The sequence below is a fragment of the Anguilla anguilla genome, chromosome 9 (genome assembly GCF_013347855.1).
Source record: "Anguilla anguilla isolate fAngAng1 chromosome 9, fAngAng1.pri, whole genome shotgun sequence".
In the NCBI taxonomy this organism is placed as follows: domain Eukaryota; kingdom Metazoa; phylum Chordata; class Actinopteri; order Anguilliformes; family Anguillidae; genus Anguilla; species Anguilla anguilla.
In genome coordinates this window covers 17,683,589-17,706,324 of record NC_049209.1, presented here as the reverse complement: position 1 = coordinate 17,706,324, position 22,736 = coordinate 17,683,589, and the positions used below count along the sequence as shown (strand labels likewise).

At 39.0% G+C, this 22,736-nt stretch overlaps 1 protein-coding gene across 1 annotated transcript; it reads left to right on the top strand.

Annotated features, from left to right (window-relative positions):
- Positions 1–2,239: 2,239 nt before the first annotated feature.
- Positions 2,240–22,296, top strand: LOC118235250 (pyruvate dehydrogenase (acetyl-transferring) kinase isozyme 3, mitochondrial). The gene is made up of 11 exons (XM_035432400.1): positions 2,240–2,618; positions 7,069–7,210; positions 8,306–8,377; positions 10,917–11,101; positions 11,987–12,076; positions 13,055–13,132; positions 13,972–14,048; positions 16,038–16,139; positions 17,016–17,126; positions 17,354–17,467; positions 17,913–22,296. Exons 1-11 carry the CDS (start codon positions 2,516–2,518, stop codon positions 18,054–18,056), a joined length of 1,218 nt encoding a protein of 405 aa, XP_035288291.1. The 5' UTR covers positions 2,240–2,515; the 3' UTR covers positions 18,057–22,296.
- Positions 22,297–22,736: the final 440 nt, after the last annotated feature.

The window sequence follows — 22,736 nt, the reverse complement described above, 5'->3', positions numbered from 1 at the left end:
ATGCAAAATTGTATATCTCATAATTGGATGGACCAAATGTCATGAAATTGGTTCCACGTGCTATGGGGCCAAGTATTATTCAAAATACCAAATTTGGTTACAATTACTGCCAGTAGGCATGGCATGAGATATGTTCCCTTAAAACTCAGCTTGTGATTGGACAACCCATAATGAAACATGCTGAGCTCACCATACACTCTGTTGGGAACATTCCTTCCAGATTTCATACAAATCTACCCATTTAAGGCCAAATTGAGCCAATTTAGCTGTTCTACTAATGTCAGTCTTACTAACCTTTCAACTCCATATGTTTATTATACCTTTATCAAGCTGAATGTGGTTTAATTCATTACAATAGTTCTGTTTTCTTTCATTTATTCATATTGAACCATAGCCGCATACTGCTTAGATCCTGTTAATTGCTGCTTGTGGTTACATTTATAAATTTGGCTTCATGTATAGCGCCGTTTCATCTTATTTGGTGTTATTAAAAAGACAATGACATGTTCCTCCACATGACAGATCTGAAACTTTATACGACAACTTTATAAGTACAACGTTGGATATATCAGCTAGAGATGCATAATTATTAATGGTATAGATATGATTCAGGTGTAGATGCTCAAATTTAGGTAGTCACAGTAAGAATACTTTCATATAGACACATCTCATCAGATTATTCATCTCTGATGTCAAACAAAAAAATTGTTAAAAATGTGTACCCTGTCCATCTAATTAACCTGGGTAAGTTTAAAAAATCACATGTAAAAGCCTTCCTGCAGATGACCCTCAGAAAATGAGGAAACTAATGAGTACATAATGCTCTTTCCAGGAAGGAGAAAAAAGAGCAGAGCACAAAGATCAGCACTCCAATCTGGGAAGGTATAATGATGTCTCATCACACTTGTAAAAACCTCTCCTTTCTCATTATGCCAAAAGCCATAAATTCCACTTACATAGCCCTATAAAATATTATGCATTTAATCACAAGCTTGAAAAAAATGGACCTTGAAGGCAATGGAAATATACTTGGAGTTGCAGATCAAACATTACTAGACAGTTCAGCTGCATCTGATGTGAAGAAGAGGATCAGAAGAACTTGATTTTTTTACTGTTTTTAGCGTTTTCATTGTATTTTAATACAATTTGTCATGACATTTTCAATATGCATTATTATAATTCTAGTACAATAATTATTCTCTTGACTTTGCTGATTACGAATCATGATTTTTAAAATAGGCTATACAAAATAAGAGTAGGCTAACAATAAAATATTTTCAGCGGCTGTATTTTTTACCCCATACAAATCATAGCCTACCTGAAAAGACGAGAATGTGGATGACGCTCATGTTTCCTAAGTTCTAAAGATCAAAGGTTTATACTTGCCTAAAATTCTGACTAACCGCTTGAGTAGGCTATTAACTCAAGCGCGGTTTTACAGCGCCTTCCAATGTGGAGTTTTGACCTGTGATTTTCTCAGGGGTTGTACCAAGGACCAGATAGCCTACATTCGTTAATTCACGACTATTAATATAAATATCAGTTTTATATCGTGCGGTATTAAGAAATAGTTCATAACCGTTATTTTTTTTATTTTTTTATTTTATTATCGGGTAATATGGCCACAAAGACTAGGCTACGTGTAACGTCTGGATAACTTCACTAGGGTAAACAAGTTGAGTTACATCAAGCTTACTTTCCTTAGACTACGACCCCCTTTACAATGATTAAAATGAATTAAATAATATAATATAATAAATAATTAAATCTCACATAAAATATATTTGGGCCAATCGAAAACATACACTGTTTAAACACAGAAAGTCAAGTATTGCTGTAAAGTAGGCTATTTATTTCATGACCAACTGTATCCAAAACACAAACATATAACAGCAGCTTCCCCAGAATTTGGCGTAAGCTAGTGAAAGATGTCCCCAGCCGATGGTCTTCCAAACCAACAGTGTTATGACAACTTTTTCATAAAGTCTTAAGCAACGTTATTTCCCAACAAAATGGTCTCTGACGTTAAGTGTCATCTCTGCGTACTTATTATCTAACCTTACGTCTAACCCATCTATAGCTCCAGCGAAGCCTTTCTGCTTTTGTTGAACTGAATTCAGCCTAAGAATCGAAAACCGATTGGTGGACACCTACGGTCTACGCACAGGGATTCTCAAAAAGACAGGTTAAATATCCAACGAAAAATGGTTGGCCTTCTTCCGGGTTTCAAGAGACCAATAGCGTACAGCGCTCCACAGCGGTATCAGTTTCAGTGCGGTTGACTTGAGCTGGCTTATGGCAAGCGTAATATTCTTATTCCTCTCAACAAGCAATACAATATATATTCTAAATATCTTCGAATTATTTACTATGGTCGCCACGGGAGGATGTTTCCTGGAACGGAGCCATGAATCTATATAGCCAAGTAAAATTATAGCTAGGCTACTTTACTCCGCAGGATAATTAATCGCTTGCGACTTGTGTACGTGAGACTCGTTACTATTTAATTTCCATTATGCGGTTATTTAGGTTTCTACTTACAAATGCTACTCCGAAGATAGAGTATTATTCTCGATTTTCTCCATCGCCGCTGTCTATCAAGCAATTTTTGGATTTCGGTAAGTCACATTACAGTTGAAGTGCTACAGCTGGATATGGTGGTTGCTGTTTTTCCAACGCACTTTGATTATGAAGATTAATGGTTTAACTTGCATGAATATTCAGAATATTAATATAGACATGTACTCTGTGAAAGTTGTGATCTGCTCATATTTCAACGATCCAGTTATATTTTTGTTTTTTATTGAAATATGTTGTTGTCTTATCTGTCCATTTAAACGACAGGCATTCCTTTTAGTTAGCATATGCTACTACGATTATGTTGACAATTACAGACTTTATTTAGTCTGTAATTTTGTATTGGTCAAAACTGCACAAAAGTTTCCATCATACTAGAGGGTAGCGTACGTGCCAAACTAACGTGCGGCGAGCGGTGGTTGTATCAAAGAAAACGGAAGTTATCACGCTTTCGCCGACAACACATCTTTCAAGTTGTGGACATCGTGTACACTACTGTAGCCTACGGAGCCAATTATGTCTTGTCCATGGAAGTGGATGACGCATTTGCTTATGTGCTGTTATCGAAGTAGTTCTTGGTTCCGCAATGTCAGCATTTTCAGTCAGCTGTCATTTGTTCTTGAAAGAATACGCTGCGAGAATAATTCTGAATGCAACCGATCTTGAAACTGGCCGTCAAGGTTCAACATAGGCATACAGTAGCCTATTGCTTTCTGTTCTTACACCTCATTACGAATTCGTTAACAGTATTCCGTTTTGTCCACGATCGAAGAAGTACTGGGGTAATTGTGGATCTGTAAAAATGTCTGATTTGAATGTGGCGTAGAATCGGTGGGGAGGGGGTTGGGGCTGTTGCGCGAAAATTAATGAATGCTGTATATGAGTATGATCCCCTCTTGCCGTACACTTTTTCTGTATTCGAAATCGCATATTTACATACTACGTTTATTAATACTGCGTACTATTTACTACATACTAAGTCACTTAGCAGGAATAGGTAGTATGTACATGTTTTGATTACTTAACCTCACGACGGACTGGCAGCCATTTGTGGCCTGTTTAAAACATGTTTAAACACAACTAGAAACTACCTCATTAGATTCATTTGACAGCATTGATTCATTCATTACATTACATTACAGGCATTTGGCAGACACTCTTATCCAGAGCGACGTACAACAAAGTGTATAACCATAACCAGGAACAAGTATGACGAAAACCCTAGAGAGAAGTACCGGTCCAAGTGCAGGGAACAACTGCATAGTTCAACTTGGACCCTGAAGGTTAAACTGATTAACACTAACACAACGAGAACGGCAACAACGCAGTCTATGGAAAAAATACAAGCAGTAGTTAAGACAGTTAATGCACCTAAGTCACCTACGAAACAGCTGCTTAGTTACAACCCTAAGCTTACAGTCATTTACAGGGGGGTAGGGAGGGATGGGGAGAGGTGCAGCCTGAAGAGGTGAGTCTTCAGTCGTCGCTTGAAATGGGTCAGTGTCTCAGCTGTTCTGACCTCCACGGGGAGGTCATTCCACCATCGTGGGGCCAGAACAGACAGGAGACGTGTTCTGGAAGTGCAGGTGCGAAGAGGGGGAGGTGCCAGGCGTCCTGAGGTAGCAGAACGGAGGGATCTGGCTGGCATGTAGGGTTTGAATATCTTGTGGAGGTATGCTGGGGCTGATCCCTTGACTGCCTGGTATGCTAGGACCAATGTTTTAAATTTGATGCGAGCTATAACAGGCAGCCAGTGGAGGGTAGTGAGCAGGGGAGTGACGTGGGAGTGTCTGGGGAGGTTGAAGATCAGATGAGCTGCAGCATTCTGAATGAGTTGCAGGGGTCTGGTGGCAGATGCCGGTAGTCCAGCCAGAAGAGAGTTGCAGTAGTCCAGGCAGGATAGAACCATTGCTTGGACCATTCAAATTCATTCATTCAAAATTAATCCAAATCCAAATGAATTTTATATGTAAAATCTAAATCCTAAATGAACCAAATCCAAATGAATGCAATATACAAACAACAAGTCTGTCCGTTGTGGTACAGTACATCTTTTTAAGGGCAATTGTTATTTTGTTGTGAGCTCATTGTAGTGGTGTTAATTTTTCAAAAATAAAATATATAAATAAATAAAAAATACTATCTATATTTAATATGTGCACAGTGGTCTGTTATTTGTAGTAAATGTTTTTAAGGGCTTTTGCTATTGTGATTCACATTCCAATGTTTTTTTTCTGACTCACAGCCTGACTGTACTTATTGATAGAAGGTTGACCTTCTATTTAATGGGGACTGAATTGATGAACTGGATTTATAAGGATGTGTTTATATATGTTTGAATGGATGGGTGGTACTGCCTGGTCCTTAATGTGTGAAATACTGTAGTTATGTGTTGTAGGTGCCTAAAACAGCCTTTTTTTTTTTTTTTTTTTTTTTACATTTTAGAAACATTTCTATGTTCATATTTCTGTGCCACCCCAAGTGACGACTGCTGCCATCCTGTCCATACCACTGAAAATTTTCTGGCACTGCCACTGCTGGGTGTTGTAACTTAATCTGCAGACGACCTGTTGTGAATTCTGAAAAGTGTTTCATAAGTTTACACGAGAAAATTTATGGGTGTGGGTGTGACCTTCCACAACCAATCACGATTGCAAAATGGAAGCATTCGCGTAGGCAAACTGTCAAGCTGTTTTCCATCCTTTCAGCCAATGAGCTTGAAGACCGTGACCTGATGATAAGGTTGTGTCTTCTAGGAAATGCCGGTCTCTGTAACTGAGCTTTAAGTTCAGATGTGGTCGGTCACCTTATGTTGGGATCCAGACAGTGGGCTTCAGATTTCTATCACATGCTGTTTCACTGCACAGTTATGTGATTAGCTGCACTTGTTTAATTTTCTGTACATGCTGTCGACAGATTTTCCTCATTGAAGACAAGGTCAAGAGCAGAAACATTCTTGCTAGAGCCGATTTAGTGACTTCAGTTTTTGTAGTTTTCCCACACTCAACAATAGACTCCCAACTTGGTGGGTAGGACACAGTGTTGCATTTGGTGCAGTTACTGGACTTTAAAATTAAATGCTTGTTTCTTGGTAATGCTATTTTGTATATTGTCTCATGTAAATAGACATATACAAGAATATAACGTGAGCTCCATAATGTTTGGTACAAAGACTTTTTTTTCTTGATTTGGCTCTGCACTCCACAACTCTAGATTTGTAATCAACAATTCACATGTGGTTAAAATGCAGATTCTCACCTATTATTAAAGGGTATTTTATGTAAATAACGGTAATGTTAAGGCCAGTTCAGATCAATGATTCACAACGAGACTAAACTGTTTTAGAATGTTGCCGAGAAAATTGCAGCGGTGTGAACTGGTTAGTTGCAGAGCGTCTGAAGCCGTTGCCTGGGGTCTCAAAAGACCCACCTTGTCAAATCGCCATGTGCAGTTTTAGAACGTTTACAATCAGACATCTTGGAATTTTGCAAGTTGCATCCAATCTCGTTGCGAATCATTGATCTGAACTGGCATTTAGTTAGCTACATTACAATGTTGCAACAAGGTAGCATTGCATTCGAAAGACTGTTTGCGAGGTCGGTACCGGTCAGTAGCGTTAGCTAGCGTTTTTTCAAATTGTTAGCTGACATTAGATTGTGTTAATTACATTAGCTAGCTAGCTAACGCAATGTTACCTGCTATGAGAGATGGATACTGTGTGCAACATTGTCTAAACTAATGTTGCTTTTCTTGACATGGGTAACTAGTGTTAGCTGTGCAAATAGCTATATAATTTAGTAACGTTACATTGTCATCAAATGTAATACGAAATCTACATCAACAAATAATATGACCTCTTATGTTACACAAAAACTTTTTAGGGCTCCATAACCCCCCCCCCCCGCCCCCTTCTCTGTTATTGTAACGCTAGCAGTACGCTGCTCACACACAAGTGAGTTGAAGAGCGAGCCTGTTGCGTTAGCTCCGCCTATCCTCTCTGGCGTACCAACCACTGATGGGTGATGGAAAACGCGTTACTAACTATGCGCCACTTTTGATTTTTTCCAAGGAATGTCGCCACAGACACCCAGTTCTTAAATCATAAATTATTGTAATAATAATAATATAAATTCATATAATAAAAGGCTCAATCACCATTGTGTTACCTAATTCAGCGATAGATAGTGACTTAACAGACATTTATTTTAATGCAAATCTTCGAGATTATTACTTTAATGTCTGACACAAATAAATAGTCAACCTTTCTTTCTGGTGCTAAACATAGTAATTCCAAAGGGGGTGTGATCTGTGATGGACTGGTATCTCCGCAGCACATCACAGGCAGAAAATCTTTTCCATGTGTAGAGAGGCCCTAGCCCCTCTAATCCCTGTCTTCTCTATTTTTTCTCTCCATTTTGTTTCCCCCCTCTCTTCCTGTCTCCTTGCTTTCTCTGACTTATTCTCTCTTCCCCTTCACTCCTTGTTCCCCAGGTCAAGAAAATGCATGTGAAAAGACTTCCTACATGTTCCTGCGAAAGGAACTTGCCGTGAGATTGGCCAACACCATGCGCGAGGTCAATCTACTTCCTGATAACCTGCTCAGCCAGCCATCTGTCAAACTGGTACAGACATGGTGAGGGCATGCAGGGAGGCGATGGAGTTTGAAGTGGCTTAAGAGTGAGATAAAGGGATGGAAGTGGTAGTTGTAGATTTAACTGGTTGTTTCCTCTATTCGTAATAAAAAGGCAATGGTATATTAGCAGTTTGGCTGCAAAGGATGTTTCACCTGTTAATGAGAAGTGGTGTCTACACACTGTTATTATTTCCTAACATGATTTATTGTGAAAGCAAATAGATGAAATACAGTGAAAACAAAGAACAGATGAGTAGAAAAGCTGTTCTTTTTTTGTCCCACAAATTCACCTTTGGGAGCAGCAGTTGTGTACGTATATTGCATCTCCTTGTCTTTTTATTTTTGCCTCACAAAACTACAATTATGTGTCATTATAAAAATGCTTTATATATGTGTGCATACCTTGCCTTTTTCTTATACATGTTTTACCTTCCATGTACATACAGAAGGGTTGTATATAGAAGGCAGTTTTACACAAGGGAGTAATAGTTGATCAAAGCCTTTCAGGTTCTAGGAATTGTGCTGTAGCAGTGAAAAAGGCTAGCAGGATGCTAGGATATATAGGCAAATGTACTAAGTATAAATCCAAGGAAGTTGTACTTGTACAATAACTTTGTCAGACCACACTTTTGTGCAGTTGTGGGGACTGTACTACAAGAAAGATATAGAGGCTCTGGAAAAGGTTTGAAGAAGAGCAAGTAAATTGGTTCCTGGTATGAAAGATATGTTATGAGGAAAGACTGAAAATGCTTAATCTCTTCAAACTTAGTAAAAGAAGACAGGCACAATTTGATTGAGGGATTAACAAAGTGAACTACAAGAGATTCTTCAGGTTGAGTTCTGTCAGTAAGGCATGTTGTGATGAATAACTTGCCAGGTCATGTAGTAGAGGCAGAAACTCTGGGGGTTTTAAAGACCGTGCTTGATATGGACTAGTTTGTAGGTGAATGGTGTGCACCCTTTAGTGGTAGGACAAATGAAAGCATTGTTGGGCTGAATGGTCTGTCCTTGACGTTATGTTGTTACGTTGAACGGGCTTTGAACAAGCAGCTGGATATGTGTACATTAGGCTGTGTACTGTGTTTTGTGCTTCAGGTACATGCAGAGCTTTGTGGAACTGCTGGAATATGAGAACAGACGTCCAGAGGATCCCCGTACCCTGAATGAGTAAGTGGGTGTGCTGTTCATGTCCTTTCATGTTTGCTTTTCACATGTTCTTGTGGTAACAAAAGATCTTTTTTTACAGATTTGTTATTGCATGTTCATTTAACTGTTTGTCCAGATTGTATATCTGTTTGTGTGACAGAGTGTCAGTGAAGGGAGGACTAAGTAAAATATGTTTAATTTTACAAACCCAGCTTTTAACAGTTAACACCCTCATTTGATGTTTGGCACTCTGAATACCAAACACAGGTGCATCAATCAACAGTTAAAACAGTTACTTATCCATGTAAAATATATTTATTTGATTGAATTTGGTAATTATTATCAATTATATTTGTTAAATGTACAGTCAGGTCCATAAGTATTTGGACAGTGACACAATTTTCATCATTTTGGCTCTGTACGCCACCACAATGGATTTGAAATGAAACAATCAAGATGTGATTTAAGTGTCAACTTTCAGCTTTAATTTAAGGGTTTTGTCAAAAGTATTGTATGAACAATGTAGGAATTAGAACCATTTTTATACATAGCCCCCCCCCCCCCCCCCCCCCCCCCCCCATTTTAGGGGCTCAAAAGTAATTGGACAAACTAACATAATCATAAATTAAATAGTCATTTTTAATACTTGGTTGTAAATCTTTTGCAGTCAATGACTGCCTGAAGTCTTGAACCAATACTCATCACCAGATGCTGGGTTTCTTCTCTGGTGATGCTCTGCCAGGCCTCTACTGCAGCTGTCTTCCGTTCCTGCTTGTTCTTGGGGCGTTTTGCCTTCAGTTTTGCCTTCAGCAAGTGAAATACTTGCTCAATTGGATTCAGATCGAGTGATTGACTTGGCCATTGCAGAAAATTCCACTTCTTTGCCTTAAAAAAGTCTTGGGTTGCATTCGCAGTATACTTCGGGTCATTGTCCATCTGCACTGTGAAGCGCCGTCTAATGAGTTTTGAAGCATTTGGCTGAATCTGAGCAGATAATATAGCCCTATACGCTTCAGAATTCATCCTCCTGCTTTTGTCAGCAGTCACATCATCAATAAATACAAGAGAACCAGTTCCAGTGGCAGCCATACATGCCCACACCATAACACTACCCCCACCATGCTTCACAGATGAGGTGGTATGCTTTGGATAATAAGCAGTTCCTTCCCTTCTCCATACTGTATTCTTCCCATCCTTCTGGAATAAGTTGATCTTTGTCTCATCTGCCCATAGGATGTTGTTCCAGAACTGTACAGGCTTTTTTAGATGTTTTTTGGAAAACTCTAAACTCTAATCTGGTCTTCCTGTTTTTGAGGCTTACCAATGGTTTACATCTTGTGGTAAACCCTCTGTATGGTGTCTTCTCTTGATTGTTGACTTTGACACAGATATGCCTACCTCATGGAGGGTGTTCTTGATCTGGCTAACTGTTGTGAAGGGGTTTTTCATCACCAGGGAAAGTATTCTTCTGTCATCCACCACAGTTGTTTTCCGTGGTCTTCCAGGCCTTTTGGTGTTCCTGAGCTCACCAGTGCATTCTTTATTTTTAAGAATGTACCAAAAAGTTGATTTGGCCACACCTTTTTGCTATCTCTCTGATGGGTTTTTTGTTTTTTTTTTCAGCCTAATGATGGCTTGCTTCACCGACAGTGACAGCTCTTTGGACTTCATATTGAGAGTTAACCGCAACAGATTCCAAATGCAAATGCCACACTTGAAATCAATTTTAGACCTTTTATCTGCTTACTTGTAAATGAAATAATGAGGGAATAACACACACCTGGCCATGGAACAGCTGAGCAGCCAATTGTCCAATTACCTTTGGTCCCTTAAAAAGGGGGGGACCACATATAAAAAGTGTTGTAATTCTTACGCTGTTCACCCGATTTGGATATAAACACCTTCAAATTAAAGCTGAAGGTCTGCACTTGAGCTCATATTCATTATTTAATTTCAACTCCAATATCTGTGGTAGGCACCTAAAATAACAATAACTTTGTCAATGTCCAAATATTTATGGACCTGACTGTAGAATACCAGGCCTAGATGCAAGACTCAAATGCCCACTTCCAACAAACTGTTACAAACGGACTTCTTGCCAAGTTGCTCAAAAACTGACTGCTAGAAAAAGAAAGCTGCATTTTATCTAGTGAAAGAGAGGTGGGGGTGGGGGATGGACCTGGCTTGTGCATATTTAATTAATGATCAGAGAGGATCCAAGGAGTACTGAGTTTATAAGTACTTTCCTTATATAATTATTGATTTAGGTCAATCTACAATACATATTTTTTATTAGGAATTCCCAGAGTGAGAGAAGTAATCTCTTGGCACTCTTTGGTGTTACAATGTTATTAATGGCACTGTGTTTTTTATAGTTTTTTGTTGTGTTTGATAACAACAATGAATTACCTATCAGGGACAATGAAAATTTTAAGTATTAATGGATTAATTAATAACCAATAATAGATTGGCTCACCTTCTGCCTCGTGCTGGTTGTGGTTCTGTTTTGAATATTGCAATAAGTGAAAGCCCAATTTTTCAGCACCTTTTTTTGTTTCAGTTTCCTGGATATTTTGATCAAGATTCGTAACCGGCACAATGATGTGGTTCCAACCATAGCCCAGGGCCTGCTCGAGTACAAGGAGAAATTTGGCTTTGACCCATTCATCAGCAGCAACATCCAGTACTTTCTGGACCGGTTCTACACAAGCCGGATTTCTTTTAGGATGCTCATCAACCAGCACAGTAGGTCATCAACAGTGATGTCACGGCCAGTACCAGCAGTAATATAGATGTCATTGTAAATGAAGAGTGACACGTAACATTTTTTATGTTTATATATGTCTTATAATCTTCCTCAAAACATTATATGACCTGGAACATGACCTCAGAGGCTGGGTTTGCTCCTACATAAGGTGATGTCCACCTTTTCCAGTTGTGAAAGTAGCTAGCTTATTATTTCAATTTCCAAATGTATCTGTTTATAACATTTCCATACAAGAAGTAATTTCTCAGTACTCATTGATGGTAACTGTAGTAGCTCACCTGGGTCTGGGTACTTGAAAAGTATTTTCAAGAAACACCTAATTCTTTGTTTATTTGAACTTAAGGTTAAAGAGAAAATGACAGCTAAGTTATAAAAAATATTTTTAGTGAAAATATTATAAGGCTTTTGCAATAGTTACATTTTAAATGTGTCTGTCTTTGAGTGAAGGTAAACACTAAAAAATAAAATCTAATTTCCTTCTGTTTCTCTGTAAAGCATATTTGTGACAGTTCTCTGTAAAAAGGACAATACCACAATACAAATAAAACGGATTTGAATTTTGTGGGTTTTTTGAAATGAGACCGTTTGACTTCAAACTAAATCTTCTTTTCTTTTCTTTTTTTTCCTTTGCCTTCCATTTTTCATCATTGTCACTCAAATTAGCCTGCACAAGCATTATGTATTGTGGATGTCATTAATACTTTCATAAGTTTTCTGAAGTCATGTCTTGAAAAGTTAATTAATTCATCCAGCTTCTGTTTTTAACCTGCAATCACTTATTTCTGCATACCTGTCTGGAATAATCTGATGAGAGCTCAGTCTTCCTGTAAAGGGGTTCTCTAATGAGACACTTTGTATTGCAGCCCTCCTGTTTGGTAATGACACAAACCCTGCACATCCCAAACACATTGGCAGCATTGACCCCAACTGCAATGTGGTAGAGGTGGTGACTGGTGAGTATGGTTGATGTTCCTCTCCTTTTAGCAGTGGTTTGTATGGTGTGGGACCTCAAGTTAGTCTGACAGGATACATTAGGGAACAAATGCATTTAAATGTTTTGCTAAATTTGAAAGAAGTGAAACCACTACAGATGTGTTCATTACACTACATGGAAATATTTGACTACTGTATGAAAACTGTTTAAAAGGTACAGTAAACACAGATATATCTTTTCATGTGCCTAGTAAATAATAAATATTGGACTGGGTTTCTCAAGATATTGTTCCTCAGTCATAACCCACAGAGCAGTAAACCTTCAAAAAAACAGCAACCTTGCAGCAACCTTCTGTCCTTGCTGGAATGAGCTGGTGGTCATTTTCTGGTCTGGTCTGTGCTATAGTATCTTCAGAATTTTGAAAGAGTCCTTACGACCTCATGTCCTGCAGCGTTCAGCCAAAGATGCTTGCATATGAAAGTGATTCATCTGAAAATTTAGGTCTGTGAAACCCAGGACTCAAAAGGCTGTAAAACTGAGTCCCAGTCAAAAATATGTATGTCATTTCCATTACCAAAACATTTAAACTGAACAGTAAAATAACACAATAAAAGCAGTTTTGTGAAATGTTTATATTTGCATATTTAGCAAATCATGTACTTCTCTTCTTCAGTGTATTATTAGTTCAATTATGTCAATATATGGAACTGAAAAATCAAAAAAATCATTGCGGTAGGACATACCTTCACTTTTATTTGCATTTTTTCAGTTTTATGCTTCAGATGACACACAGCAATTTGGATGACTGATCATAATTTTTTCTGTAATGACACATTCATTGAGTATAGTGTTGGTCCCTTATTGAGTGGTACTTGTGTAGGTCTTTATGTTCTTGAGATAGTCCAGTGTCTGAAATCTGTTGAGCCACTTCCTGTTGTTCTCCATACTGAATAGCATTGAACTGTTTTTCATGTAATGTGACTGTTTCCTCCCACAGATGCCTATGAGACAGCAAAGATGCTCTGTGAACAGTATTACTTGATTGCACCAGAGCTGAAGGTCCAGGAGTTCAATGGTAAGTGAACTTTTTTGATGCAGATCAGGCCAGGAGCACCTACCTTCTGCAGGGTGAGGGTTCTTTGTAGTAATCAGCTGAATAACAACTCAGAAATGGGCTTTATTTAGTGTCCTGTCCATTTGCCGATAGGAACAAGGTTCATTCTGGCTTTCTTGGGTTCATTGCATCTGTGCATGCTGTGTCTGCCTGGGCTCTTTTTAGAGCAGAGAGACGTCCAAGGACTGTCCCAGGCAGGAGGGTCCATTGCATGTATTTGTTTGCTCCGATTGGAAATAGTCTCCTCATGTTTCAGTCTCTTAAGGGAGATGTTGTGTCAGAGATTCCACTCAGTGATGACTGTCCTGGGAATGTCCTGTCCATGCCTCAGGGGTCAGACAGAAGCTAACCATGTGGTGCTTACTATTCCCTCTAAAGCATTTGGTTACAGTTATTTATTTATTTATAATCTGTAATTTTTTTTTAAATGTCTGAGCTACAACACACAGACACACGAAGAGTACATACTTTATTTTCAAGTGGCTGAGGGAGAATTTGACTGAAGTATTTAAAGTTACACAATTATACTTATTATTAATATTAATTTTGTTCTATGAACAGAACTAGGGGACCACATTAAATTATCCAAAGTAAATGTCATGTTAACATCCAAGTGAAATAATTAAAAAGACATTGTAAATACAGAGATACCAACGTAAAAAGTGAGAGATTATTTGTTTTATTAAAGCGTAATGTGAAGATGAGCCATGTTATGCGCATCACAGAAACTTTAACGCAGTTGTGCTAGAGGGTTAATGATAGTTTTCAGTCTTCAGTATTTTTTTCCCCCTGTTTTCTAGGGAAAGCACCTAAGAAGCCTATCCAGGCAGTGTATGTGCCTTCCCACCTGTTTCACATGCTGTTTGAGCTCTTTAAGGTGAGCCTTGTTCCACATGAATTTGAACTCTTTCTTGATATAGAGGCACAAAATCCAGTTTTATTGAAGTCTGAGGGCTCTGTTTCGCGGCTGGTGCATGGCGTGTGGTGAGCAGTTGCACTTGGGAAGTGGCATATATATCATGGATTGTGAAGCGCCTGAGCACGTTTGATAATTTGGTGACTCCCCATGCACTGAAGTGGTAAAAGAGGCACTGTTGCAGGTGTGTCTGTGAAGATCAAACAGCGCACTGCAATTTTTGAGCAATGCATGGCAAATTTGGTGTCAGAGAAATCAGTGATTCGCGCCTGCGATGCCTGCCTGCTCAGACCAGGTGTATGGGGCAAGTCACTTCCCAGCATATTTGAAGTTTATGGCTAATTTCAGGGCTTTCCCTAGCAATGGGCGCTATTCCCTAGTAATGTTTATAACCTATTCAAGGTCCAGTCAACCATTATTGTGGATCATACGCTGTTCAATTCGACTTGATATAAATCTCTCAAGCAGGAGAAATGCATACTTTACATTTTTTTCATTTTAATCATGTGACTGTAGTTAAAATAGTGGCTACATGCAAGCTGCATGCATTAACTGCGTTTGTTATCTCCTCCCAAGCTAAATTAATACCCGCTGCTCTTGGTGGTGACTTGAGGTGCCATTGATTTTTCCACGGCGACTGCACTATGGCTGTCACTCTTTTGTTCGATAATAAAAATACATTTTGAATCTCTGGAAAATGTACATATGTAATTAAGGGTTCAAACTTGTAATGCTGTTGCTCAGGTGAAATGAGGACGCGCTCTGCACTCATCTTTGTTCCTCATAGTAGCGCTCAACATCAAAGAGACCAATAAACAACATGCCATGTTATTGTTTTGTCTGGAGGGTGCACCATTGTATCGACAAAAAATCATGTCTGGGTCATGTTATCGGCATAGCATGTAGGCTATACATTCCAAATGGAGGAGCCAAGAAAAATTGTAACTCCCCCACACCTCAGGAGTGCAGTTTGGAAATGTTACAGGTTCTATGCCATTGGAGACGAAATAATAACTAAGGGTAAAGTGGCCTGTAAGGTATACAGGTGGAAATTGCCCTACCAGCCCTCCAAAGGCTGACACTTTCCCCTCCAAAGGAGATTGCAGTCCAGTTTATTTCAGTGAAGCCATGCCATTTTTGTGAATTAATGATGGACTCCTGCATTATAAATATTTTTTTTAATTTGAGCAACGGTTGATCTACCAAGTCATTTTCCTGCTGTGAACAGTATCATTGGCATTGTTGTCATTATTTCTTAGTTATAGTGTAGCACATTTAAGCCATCTAGTCACAGGTTTAATGGGAAATTAAAACTGGGCCATAATAATTATACATTTAAGCAACATTTTATTGCAATTTTGACAGTAGGAAATTTGAACAAATTCGAACAAATTTCTCTTATTTATGAGATTCGCTTGAACTCAATTTTTGGAAAATGTGTGACAGCCCTACTCTTACCTACTGCTCAAGAATGTCAGTTTGCAGTGGAAGACCATGGAAATTGGTAGTATGCAAGGATGCAAATCGCACAGCTCTTAAAGGGAATGAAAAGAGGACATTTGATTGGCTATGATTGAATCCTGCTGCAACACACTCACTGACAATATACAGTGCTGTGAAAAAGTATTTGTCTGAAGATCTGAAAACATTAATAGTGTGTTGTGCGCTCTTCCTCCATGTCACGAAAATACCAAAATTCTGTATCCACGTCCACTGGGCCCATGTGCTGCGACATTCACTGTGTTAATGCGCTGTATGCCATTGGTTCTGGAAAATAGGGCCGCAAATGTGTGATTCATGAATGTCTTGGGCCAAGTGAGCAATTGTCAAACCTAAGACATTAAGTGCTGTCTTCACTGTGTTCTTGGTGGAATTTGACTGCACAGTATTGTATGTTAACTATGTTTGCTGATCAAATTTTTTAATTTGTGTGTGTGCGTGTGTTTGTAGAACTCAATGCGGGCCACTGTAGAGCTACATGAGGGCAAGCCAGGGGATGTTCCTCCAGTAACTGCATTGGTGACCCTAGGGAAGGAAGATCTCTCTATAAAGGTCAGTTGCCAGACAGTGTTATACTTTAGGATGTGGCTCTGTTCTGTGCGCCGCACTCTAATCACACTTAAACTCGCACTGATCAGTGGTCATTGTGTCCCATTAGGAATTGGCCTTTGTCTATGTTTGAACTGTGTAATCACTGCCTGCAGTAGTGAATAAATAATAATTATTTTGTTGCTAGATAGAAGAAAAAGGTTTTTTCGTTCGAGCAGTAAAGAAATGGCACCATCACTGGATTAGGCAGGATGAGTCTTAGTGAGCTACAGTACTCTGTCAGCTGTAATATTTATTTGGCTCAAGATATCATTGCTACACAAAATTGACTGCAAGGCATTTTTCAGTTCGAAGAAGGCTAATGTTTTACATTGATGTGGCCAGGTAAAATTAAATCAAATTTAGTCAGTAGTTGGTTGTGCTGCATATTTTTCATATTTTAGCCACACCAGGTAATTTATCACTGAATACTTGCCTTTAACCCTTGTGGAGTGTGCACTGTTGCCTCATGCTCAGAGATATACATAAATAGATTTTCTGTGTTTGTTAGGAAGTGTTCTGTACATACAGACAAGTACAAAGACACTGTTGTAATAAGTGTTGGCCTTTACAGTGTAAGGACACTTTGTTTCTGAGTTCTGTAAATACTGTCTCCTTTAAATGGCAAGACAGACTCTTAACAGTTTCTATCAGCTTCTACCAGGACTAGGGTTCTGCAGCTGTAGCCCAAGCAGTACAGTCTAATGCATTGCGTCATACATTCCAGTAATTCACCTGCAGGTGGTGCTATTTTCTGTGTGTCCCTATGACTGCTGCAGAATGCCTTGTGGTGACACTGGGGGTCAGAGGGAACCTCACTTAACTGACTTTGTTCCACAGATCAGTGACAAGGGTGGAGGGGTCCCACTGAGGAAAATAGACCGTCTGTTTAACTACATGTACTCCACTGCACCCACTCCCAGCCTTGAGCCCTCCCACGCTGCTCCACTGGTAACTCCCCCCTCTAGCCTTTATATTCATGGGTCCATGGAGGGTGATGTACCAGTTGAATACTTTTAATTATTGGCTGTGTGTGTATGAGTGTGCGTGTGGGTGGGTGGGTGGGTGGGTGGGTCTGCACATATGATGTGTGTGCATGGAGCATGAGCGCATGTATGTTTGTGTGTTTGTGTGTGGAGGTTTGCAGTAGGTTCTTACTTGTGGTCTCTTATCTCTAGGCCGGTTTTGGATATGGCCTGCCTATTTCTAGACTCTATGCCCGGTACTTCCAGGGAGACCTGAACCTGTATTCTATGGAGGGGGTGGGGACAGATGCTGTCATTTACTTGAAGGTGGGTGTGACCTCCTTATAGTTGCTCTTGCCTGTATCTGATTCATTCATAGTTGAGGCCTGTGTTTGATCGGCTTATCATGTAATTTAGGAATGTGTTTGGTTAGTTTGGACTGAGCAGCTTAAGCCTGCCTCTGACTAATCCACGTTTTGTTGGCTATTTGAGCTTGAGATTCCATTTGGTGTATTTATTGCTAAAAGTATCGCTAGTAAGCAGAAAAATGGATGAGCTAGCTGGTGAGTTATATTAAATATTAAATTACACATATGGATAGTTTATTTCCAGGGGCCTCACATTGAGACCGCGCACAGTGGCACATCTGGGGTGTGACATCACTTTTAACCAATAATGAATAGAGAATTATTAGTTTGGGGTTGCCTTTAGTGTGTGTGTGTGTGGGACTAGTTTGAGCATATGCTTGATTCTTATTGGTCTCTGCCTTCAGGCTCTTTCCAGTGAGTCTTTTGAGCGCCTCCCTGTCTTCAACAAGTCTGCCTGGCGACACTACCAGACAGGTCCTGAGGCAGACGACTGGAGCATCCCCAGCAGTGAACCACGAGATGCTTCCAAGTACAAGGCCAACCGATAACTTACCTTCCCCCCCAGCTTCACCCATTTTCTAATTTCCTGTAAACACTGCAGCTGGCAGTGACTCCTCTGTAACTAACAGGAGCCTGCATGTTGGTTGCATCATTTGTGACAGTCTCCTGCCCTCACACATCAACAATTAGCATCATACAATGTGACCTCCTGAGGGGAGGGGAGGGGAAGGGAGATCCAGTCTGTGGTATTATTATAGCCACTGATAAATGATGAAAAAATATTATTGTTTCCCAAGCGTAAAAAATAGGACTTTTCCCTAGGTATGTGTATAATTAGGTTGTTTACTTGTCGGGTTCACGCCACATGGAATGAAAACATAGAGTTTTCTCTTGTGCAATGTAAGGTCTGTACAGATATAGAAAAGACGTTTTGAACAATGGTGGATATATACAAAAATATAGAAGCATATATTAATATAGCTATATGTTCATTTACAATTATGATGTGTGGTTGAAGGCCCGATGACATCAGTGTTAGTCAAACTGATTTTTAAATGAAATGGTTTTGGGAATCTCACATGAGGGAAGGTTTTAGAAGTGACCGAAATGAGGTCACAATAAACCATATCAGTTGTGCTTAGCAGAGACTTTCCACACCAATAGGTATTTATATTCAATCAAGAGAATACGGGGATTCAGAGCTCAGGAATGCTTGGCAATGGGGATACATGCTTTAGGAGTAGTGTCTTTTCACTTGTCCCATTTGCCCATACAGGTCCACTGCCCTACGTAGCTGGTATACTCTTTTAAAATAAATGGAATGCTTGAACATAAATATTTTGAATTGTACAAGAACATAAAATGTTTAGATTTTTTGCACTCTGTGTTCGCATTCCAGCCAGCCTCAATAATTTACATCTTGTGGAAATACTTTTGAAATTTGACCACAAACTTGATTGGAATGTCAGGCCTATCTAATATGGTTTCCCCCCCTTTTTTGTCCACTGTGGGAAAGTTTGTACCTGTCCAATCAAGTCATTTGAATCAGGGGGATTTGACATCATTAGATGATGGCTTTCCAATCTGGCCTCCTCCTTTAAAGGATGGCTAGATTGTGATCATTGTGTGAGTTCTTAGTTAACTCCTTTGTGATCCATTCTTTCAGACAGGGTGACCAAACTTCTGGAAGACTGTACAGTAAATTAAGTCGACATTAAATGCTAAGCATGAAATGTTTTGCTGAGCAGTGCTGAATTGTGATGAGGGAATATGAACGTGCAACTTGAAGCTTGCAAAGTTCAATTCTGTGTTGAACATTGATGTTGTGCCCTTGAGCAAGCTGTCTTTTCACTTGTTACTTGTCCCATTAGCCGATATAGGTCCACTGCCCTACATAGCTGGTATACTATTTTCAAATGAATGGAATGTTTGAACATATATATTTTGAATTATACAAGAACATAAAATGTTTATATTCTTTGCACTCTGTGTTCACATTCCAAAAGGCCACAAACTTGATTGGAATGTCAGGCCTATCTAATATGGTTTCCCCCCCTTTTTTGTCCACTGTGGGAAAGTTTGTACCTGTCCAATCAAGTCATTTGAATCAGGGGGATCTGACAACATTAGATGATGGCTTTCCAATCTGGCCTCCTCCTTTAAAAGATGGCTAGCTTGTGCTCATTGTGTGAGTTCTTAGTTAACTCTGTTGTGATCCATTCATTCAGCCAGGGTGACCAGATTTCTGGTAGACTGTACAGTAAATGAAGTCGACAGGAAATGCTGAGCATGAAATGCTTAGCTGAGCAGTGTGTAGTTGTGATGAGGGAATATGAACATGTGACCTGAAGCTTGCAAATTAAAATTCTGTGTTGGACATTGTTGTTGTACCCTAGAGAAAGCTATTTTTGTCAATAGCTCCACTAAATATATGTGTGAGTGCATGATGCAAAAAAAGATGTTTGAGTTATAATTGGAGGATAGATGTGTGTAATTGGGACATTCACATCCAAAAGGTTAAAACTGTTTACCTTGGCAATCTAAGAAATCACCTGAAATAAATAATTCCTCCCCCCCCCAAAAAATTATAAGGAATTCCAAAATCATTTTTTAATTGATTAGGAATGATGTATTTGATTGATAAATAAAAATGTATATTTTTGATAAAGGGCCTTGGATCATCAATATTATTTAGTTTGAGTTTGGAAAAACTGCAGTTGGTTGCATTTTTTTTTGCAACTCAAGCATTATTATTTCTCTTAATGAGACAGATAGATATTTAATATATTTTTAATTTATATTTATTAAAATTAATGTATTCATAAAAATACAATATAACATTCTGAATGGTAAAGTGCAGTTGATGTAGACAGATATCTTTTCATCATTAAGTCTTCCTTTAAGTCATATTTATGTTTTTCTACTGTCAATGAAGCTCAGTTTCACATTCTCATGTTTGGTGGTTGGGTGGAAGTTGTGAATTTTCTCAGATTATTTCGCACATTTTGGCTGAGCACAGCCCTCCTTTGATTTTGGTAATCAGGGACAAAATTATATTTTATACTATCCATTCCTCATATGAATGTCTCCTGTCTGCACTTTATGGTGATGCATATGCATTTTTTTGAGATATAACTACATTCAGCACATACATATTTTGTCATGATTGAATATGAAGGTGGTGGAGGAGCCCTTCTGTAAACTGAGGTCTGAGAGAAACCGCCAATGTGCCTGTTCTCAAAGATTGGGTTTAAGTAAGATATTTTAAATGACTCTTTAGGTGACTCTTCAACACATTTCTAATCCATGCACCCTCTGCACAAGTTCTGTACTCTATTGGTTAAAATATGATCATTTTTCTAATTTATTGTATTTTTCTTTTCCTTTCTTTTTTTCTAACCAAAAATAGAATATGTGGTTCATTTTTGAGTTATGTGCACTCCGTGTGATTTCTGGGGGTAATTTGTGAAACCGCTAAGCTAAAGTTATTTAGGTTGTACCCTTCTTCCTGGGAGGTGAATGGGCATGCTGGGAATTCAAAGACAAAACTATACCATGCACCTTAGTTAGAAAACACCTAGCAACGTAAAAGCAGATTGTGAACCAAAGTGATTTATCATTAGATGGCTGACTAGAATTCAAGTGCCATGTGCAGAAGACCTGTAAGAACAGGCATTGAAAAAATGTGCGACCAGTCGATTGGGGCCTTGTGGTCTCATCACCCACATCTCAGACCTTGTGACCTATGCTTTCTCCTGGTGTTTGTGCAAATATATATAAAGTGTGTTTTGGTATCTTTTGGTATCTTTATTGAGCTGACTTCATGCTGTAGAGGTTCAGCTGGCATCTACTGTGGTTGCTGTGTAGCTCTTGATTGGGTAATTGCCCATGTCTTTTTGCCCTGACATTTTCACTGTAGCATCGATTCATGATTATACTGCCATGCTTCTCCTATAGCATCTTTTGTCCAACAAAATGAACCCATTTATTTTTTCCTGTTTTCGTATTATGGTGAACATAGACAGGCAATCAAATGCCAGGCAGATCCAGTAGTCCTAGGTTGAATCAAGGGTGCAAGGACATAACGTTAATGTCCTGCAACCACGTAAGTGTTGACACTGACTGATGTCAGTATCCACTTCAAATTGACATTTAAAAGAGTGTCATATAATCTGGTTGATCGCTTATGCGGGAGAGTTAAGTAGTAATTGTTTTCCTATGCCATAATCTATTGTATGATTTGTGCATATAGGCATTGCACTGTACAGATATGTTCTATAATGCATTCAGTGCTATGCATGCAGTCATTGAACACAACAGACTTCAAAAATTGGAACTTTATTTTTACCTGTGTAGCCGTCTACCACATTAGCCGCTGCATGTTATTACCCCTCCAAAAAAATACTTTAAATATGTTTACCTAAGGGACTACTGTATTCTATACTATATACAGTCTATAAATGTCTTTATTTTGTTTTGTGGTTGGAAAGGACACTAAAACCACTTTCTATAACCGCTGGTCAAAATGCTTCTTCCTCAACTTTCTCTTGGTATTGGTTGCTCAGGGAAGAGTGAGGGGTGGTTTTTACCAGTTTAGGGTCACATTCATTTTGCTTTCATACCACATGCTGTTTGTCTGTATCGCAGCACTATCTATTTATGCAGCTTACTCGGCTATAAAGGAACAATAGTACTTTCCTGCTAAACAGACGTGAGATGTGTACTCATAATTCCTGTACTCGTTTCCTGTGTATCCAAGACAATAAAGACATCTTTCTGCACAATTTATACAGTGTGTTGTGTGTTCCTGAAGTTTTCTGTCTACGTCCCCTCTTTAAGAAGCACTTCATTTTCCCCTAGAGTAGCAATAAAGGTACTTATTTAGTCTTAGACTCTGCGGTGGCTCATCCAGTCAAGGCATTCACAGTGCATGTATGCTTGGCCTTTATAGCCCTAGGTTCAAGTCTGGGCTATCATTTGTCACTAGAAGTCCAGTAAAGGGACATGACTGTCTTCGGTCTGCCGTGGGTAGGGTGAGAATAAGTTGGCTTGTGTTTCTCCGGTTACTGTGGTGTAGGTTCCCCAAAGTGATGCCCTAGCTACCTTTGTGTTGCTTGTTGTCAGCTATGAGATATACAACTCTTTTCCAAACAGCACAAACTATAGTACTGTGTGGTCTGTTGTAAGAGAATTAATACAGTGCTAGTGCTTTTCACAGCAATATCTTG

What these genes read in the sequence shown, in the direction of transcription:
- LOC118235250 (XM_035432400.1), top strand. Translation starts at nt 2,516, where the DNA reads ATGCGGTTATTTAGGTTTCTACTTACAAATGCTACTCCGAAGATAGAG. An exon ending in TGCTGTTTGAGCTCTTTAAG is followed by an intron (nt 14,049 to 16,037) that starts GTGAGCCTTGTT and finishes GTGTGTTTGTAG; the next exon opens with AACTCAATGCGGGCCACTGT. An exon ending in AGGAAGATCTCTCTATAAAG is followed by an intron (nt 16,140 to 17,015) that starts GTCAGTTGCCAG and finishes TTTGTTCCACAG; the next exon opens with ATCAGTGACAAGGGTGGAGG.